This window comes from Trachurus japonicus, chromosome 21 (assembly GCF_045865225.1).
Source record: "Trachurus japonicus isolate A0001 chromosome 21, Traja_1.0".
Taxonomy (NCBI): domain Eukaryota; kingdom Metazoa; phylum Chordata; class Actinopteri; order Carangiformes; family Carangidae; genus Trachurus; species Trachurus japonicus.
This window is the reverse complement of record NC_140927.1, coordinates 26,479,185-26,485,125: the sequence shown is the minus strand read 5'-3', so window position 1 is coordinate 26,485,125 and position 5,941 is coordinate 26,479,185. Positions and strand designations below refer to the sequence as shown.

General features: G+C 38.2%; 1 protein-coding gene across 1 annotated transcript in view; it reads left to right on the top strand.

Annotated features, from left to right (window-relative positions):
• The first annotated feature begins 2,439 nt into the window (after positions 1 to 2,439).
• gdap2 (ganglioside induced differentiation associated protein 2) overlaps positions 2,440 to 5,941 on the top strand; it is a 53,025-nt gene continuing 49,523 nt past the window's right edge. The window contains exons 1-2 of the mRNA XM_085766050.1: positions 2,440 to 2,626; positions 4,258 to 4,489. Of these exons, the coding sequence (XP_085622176.1) occupies positions 4,320 to 4,489 (170 nt within the window). The 5' untranslated portion in view covers positions 2,440 to 2,626; positions 4,258 to 4,319. The remainder of the gene's footprint in view (positions 2,627 to 4,257; positions 4,490 to 5,941) is intronic.

Below are 5,941 nucleotides of genomic sequence, written 5' to 3'. Positions count from 1 at the left end.
GCTGCCGCCTCAGACTCGACCAATCGATCACACATCCACAAATATAGATCAAACATAAACTACTGTCAAAAATGGAAAACATGTCATGAGGTTTTAAATGATATGAAATGGTATACACTTATAGGGTTTGGTTAGCACTGGGACGAAAAAAAGGCCAATCGTCACCTACGTCTTTGATCGCTGGTTGTGTTTTTTTCCCTCGATCGCTCTTTTTCTGTTGGTTTTGTCTGAAGTCTGCGATCCTCGATGAAGCACAAACACTTGATCAACCGATGATTTATTTTATTTATCTACTAACAGTAATATTGCATCATAATTTTGTTGCTTTTCACGGAGTTCTTTGTTTTACGTGCCTTTTTATCTGTGCCAAACTGCAGACACTTCTCGAAGAGACAGAAGACCCTCTGGAAACAAGTGTTTTTTTTTTTTTCGCGTTAAATTACCATTTGGTGATTAGAATGTTCAGAAGAGATCAAGTGGCATTTGAAATAATGAGTCCAACATTTGCACCAGTGACCGTGGCACACAAAATAAAAGCGACCATAATCGGTGTTCCCAGGATTAAATGACTCCACAAGGATCACAGTGGGACAATCACAGGCTATTAACATTTTTAAAAACATCTCGAACAACAATGAAAATGACATAACAACACTTGTGTACATCCCACCTAATGGCAACTGCTTAAGTTCCATCTGAAAGGTCTTGGTTATAAGTTGTGCTTTGGATACAGACTAAACATCCTGGGAAAAACAAAACATGTCAAAGGAGGAGGCAATTAATGGACGGCCTGGATCAGGTCCACTTCAGCACCTTGACTGAAAAAAGAAGAAAGTAGCTTTGATCGCTTCTGTGTTTTTTCCATCGATCGCTATTTTCTAGTAGTTTTGTCTGAAGTCTGCGATCCTCGATGAAGCACAACACTGATGATCCTGATTTCACCCAGCTGCCTCTTCAAATCGGTCACTGCTCCACCCGGCGGCCCTGCTCCACCCACGGTTCCTGCTCCACCCGTGGCCCTGCAGACACTTCTCACAGTTTGCTAAAGACCCTCAGCGGAAGTGTTTTTTTTTTTTCGCTTATTAGTCAGCTGATTCCACCCGGCGAAGATGAATCACCCGCTACTTCCTGAAATAAAACAGCACCTGCACCATCCGGCAAACCTGACTCCATCCTTTCTTTCTTTTTTGTGATCATTAGGATATGAGCTACAAGGACACTAATATGGGACAATTTCACCCTCCTCGGATGAATAAAGTATTTTAAAAACATCTCGAACAACAGTGAAAATGACATTAAGAAGCAGTTTGTTGCTTTTGGTTGCACTGTGAACTCCTCCCTAACTTTTATACATTTACTGAAAATCTCTCCTCACACAAAAGTTAAAGTCTGACACTATAGGGCTGTTTTCACAGTTATTTGCTGAAGGCATTAAAGTAACTGATTTAAAGATAGAAGTAGAAACCAATGCAATTTCTTGGACTTTTTCAATACAGTGTAAATGTATTACGTAATTTTCATAAACAGATACAAACAAATGTGTTGACCCGAGAGTTGTAGGCTACTGACATGAATGGAAGTACACAAATGCATTAGAAATGTGCTTCTTGTTTCTCGTAGTTGAGTGCCGAGTGTGACACTGGTTTTCACATTTATTCGCTGTAGAGGAAAATTTCACCGTAATGTGTACATGTGAGCATGATTGTATCTAACACTTTAACTAACATTTCATCTTTCAGCTGATCGTGGTCCAGTGTGCAACGGACATAAGTGTGACATAGGAACTTGAACCTCCAGAGTACATACAGTTACAGCTTGCTGAGAATGGATCTTTCAGTCATTTTAGACACTTATAGTAGTTAAACTTGAAATCAAGATTATATATTTTCATATAGTAAATAATAGCAATAAACTTTATTTATAAAGCATGTTTCATGACAAAGATGGCAGCTGAAAATGCTTTACATAAAAATGTAAAACTAAAACGCCACCAACAATCAGGTATTTAATTAAATAGCGAAAGATAATGTGAATGTGAAGAATCAAAAAAAGCAATAGTGATGGCAATAATCAACAAGAGTGACAAGAGTACTAAAACCAAATCATTGTTGAGGAGATAAAATCAACCAGTAAAATAATCAATCAATGGCATGGTCAGGGAATAACTTTTGAGCTGTCTATTTAAAAAATAATAAATAAATAAATGAAATAAAGCATATTCAGTGTTTTAATAATGAGGAAGATGGAGATGTAGATGTATTTCCAGTTGACACAGGTCAGAAATGTAGGAAGTACATGACAATTTTGGGAGTTTCTTAAACTTTTATTTTGGAATCCCCAACCGGAAGTCGCGGTGTGTGCGTGCGTGCTACCTGACGTCACGTCACGTCACGGCAGCAGTGAGCAGCAGCAGCTAGCATGCTGGCTAAGTGTTGTAAACCTGCTTAATTGGCACTTTTAAACTCAATTTTTGTGCGTTTTCGCGTCGACTTTGCTGGTGAATATGAGAAGTCGGAGGGACGACAACAACTCCTGAGTCGGTTCACGTCCTGTCAACATTTATTCATCCATTTTATATGATATTTTTCGGCGTGGACATCACCTCTGTCTGGAGGAAACACCACTGGTGGGTGACTGCTGCTGGTTTTGTGTGTTTTCTTAGAGGCACAAATACTGACTAAAATATCACCTTTATCGATTCATAACTAAGATGTTATTATTGGTGATTATTGTAAATGTGTTTAGGGAAATAAAGTGGTTAAGTTAATGGATTAGGAGCTGGACCAGTCCTGCCTCTGACCTGCTGTGTTATGGTTAATTTAATGATATGCAGCTGTTCCGGAGCCTTGAAGCTTTGACACAGTGTAAAAAATGAATCATAATAAAGTCGTGGTTGACACTCGGTCACCAATTAAAGTGGAAAAATCAGGTATAGTTGCTCACAGGGAGCCACAGTGTCCTTATCTTTGAGATAAAACCACCATTATTGACTGTTTAACCTGCCAATTATTCATTTTAATCGTTTTATTTAATCGATGATGAGTTCAAAGTTGTTGCGGGTTTGAATATCAGTCAAAAAACAAAACAAAAAGAAAAGTCAAACTACAGTGATGCAATACAAAAAACAGGCAAAGTATTGATAAGTTAATGTTTAATACCAATCTTGCTTGATAAATGATTTAATCAGTTCTCATTGTGCAGGTAGCCTAAATGATTGATTGATTCAACAGGAGATAATATGCAAAATAATTATAACACAAACAGAAAAGATAACAGGAAAGAGCTGAAAATATATTTTAGCTTCATAAATTAATAAAAAATTGGAGATAATCTTCTTGTAAAAAAGAATCAATCGACTTTTCAGTTTTGATCTTTGTTTCAGTTGTGGTTATTGATCAGTGCTGTGGTCTTGAAGGGGGGGGGGGGGTTCTCACCACCATGTCTGGACAGGACAGAGAAGCTGCTGTCAGGATTGTATTTAATGAAGCATGCAGCTCATCTCCTCTAATCTGCAGATAATGTCATTACGCACAGGGTTTCCACTCAGTCTGGTTCGTGTGGCCGTTGATGAAGTCTGAGTTTCTCCTTTTTGAAAGAAGATTCAATTTATGATCCAGGACAACAAGAGCATTTTAATGAGACAGATGCTGTTTTAATCAAGTCTGGTGGCAACAATTATCTTCATTATTGATGAGTTTCTTAAATGTTCTGCTCTACTCTTTTTCTTTTCAGACCTGGAACCAATCAGTTTCGAAACCCTTATTCAATTAATCTCTTAATAATGTTTCATTTGTCAAATTACAGGAAGTTGTAACTCAGCCACAGAAATGCAGCAAATTCTAAGAATAAGAGAAAATTTAACCAGAAAACGATGGCACTGATTCTTTGACTCTATTGATCATCGGACAGTTAATCTTCTAATAACTTCTAATCATTTTCATCTTTTAAAATTCAATTATTTTTTACTATTTCCTGACATTACAAAGTAAAAACGATGATGTGACAAACTGATTGAACAGTCCAGGGAACCAGATGTGAACAACTCTCTGACCGACAGATGTTAAACACCTTTAAAGCAACTTTCTGAGTTTTAATTTTAAGTTTTATAAATAAATCAACATTTTATTTATTATTTTTATTATACATTGTTTTTATTTATTAATTATTTTATCATATATTAGCCTAGCCTATATAAATATTTGAAATCTATTGTTTGATGATGTGTAACTCAGATTCCTCCCTCCTCTCCTCCTTCAGAGCGGTTGCTTGGAGACCAGGTGTCGGCCCGTAACCGTGGTGGTGGTCCGTCGAGGGAGGGGATGGATCCTCTGGGTGCTCGCTCTCAGTTCGTAGACGTCCAGACGCTCCCGACGTGGCAGCAGCAGCTCGGCGAGGACGTGGAGGAGCAGAGCGGCAGTCTGCTCAGTCAGCAGGCCTTCCCCTCGCCCTTCCCCTTCAGACCCGACATCAACCGCAAGATCGTCCTCTTGTGAGTCGCTCGCCTCTGTCTCCACTCATGTTCCTGCTCGGTTCAAAGTTTAACTGGTTTTAATGACGTTTCTGAGTCTCATTACAGCCGAGGGTCATGTGACCTATTTAATTAAGATGCAAAATATGAACAATGAAACCTGAGTGACGTGGATTTGACTGTTTGTGATACATATTTCTCACCACACTGACTCTCCATATAAAACAGGGTTTATGTAAATAATGTTTATTGCCTCCAACAAGGTGGAAGTGTTTTACACGTGTCTGCCTCTGTGTTAGTTTAGTTTAGGAGGATTAAACACAAAAAAAGGGAACAACTGGTTAAAGAGGCGGCTCCAGGAAATGTTCATCACTTCCTTTAACGTTGCAAAATATGAGTAATTTATGTCATTTTCATGAGTTCCTCAGGGAAAAGTGTGTGAATCTGTGTGTCACAGTCACAGATCAGCAGCAGTTTGGAGGTGACGGCTGATCTCGTGTTTCAGTTTCAGTTTTACACTTGTTCTGTTTTGTTTTCTGAAAACAGGAAGAGAAAAACCTCATTAAAGCTTCATTGCAATTAGGGTTGTAAAAGTCAACGGGAAATCAAATTCATGCAAATTCCTTTTAAAGGGACTACTGTATGAGGAGTTTCGGAAAGCGAAGTGTTTTCCCACAACATTTCCCATGAGCCTCTGCACGCACGGTGAAATTCTTGCGAAAGCGAAAACATTTGCCAAGAAGGTTGGAAGACGATCAGATACCGTCGTAGTTCCGTTCATAAACGATGCCAACTAGCGATCCGGTGGCGTTATTCCCATGACCCACCGGGCAGCGACCGGGAAACTGAAACCAGGAAAGGCTGGGCGAGCCGATATAATAATATCAAAATAACTATAAAGACAAAAATATTTCATCCACATTAATATGAGACTCTTTTATAACCAAAAGCAAACTCCTCTGGGAATCTTCTTCTCGCATTCTGTTACATTGACCTTGGACCTGACCCATAGTTTCAATTAGTAAAGTTTAAAGCAGCTTATTTGTCCATAATTAAAGACCCAAACAACCTTTGAAGTACACTTTAAACAAATAAAAAATGTTTGATGAATAATGTGATCAATCATGAGTAACTAAGGACACTCATGCGATTGATCATGATTTAATATTTGAATCATTCAACACATTAATTAAAATACATGTGTGCACAGGGAAATGGATCAAACGTGTGAAAGACTGAAACCAGTTGACATGAGGCACATTTAAAATACAACATCAGTAGTTTCCTCAACGGTTTTCAATGATTTTTATCCTCAGTTTCTCACATTGACCTTGTTTTTGTTTATTTGTTGTCAATAGAGTATCAACAATAACTCAATGGAGTATAGATAAGTTCAGAGCAGCTTCATAAAACCAATCAAATACCACATTTTGTTTGGTTACTATATTTGCTTTCAGTGATGCACCAAACTAA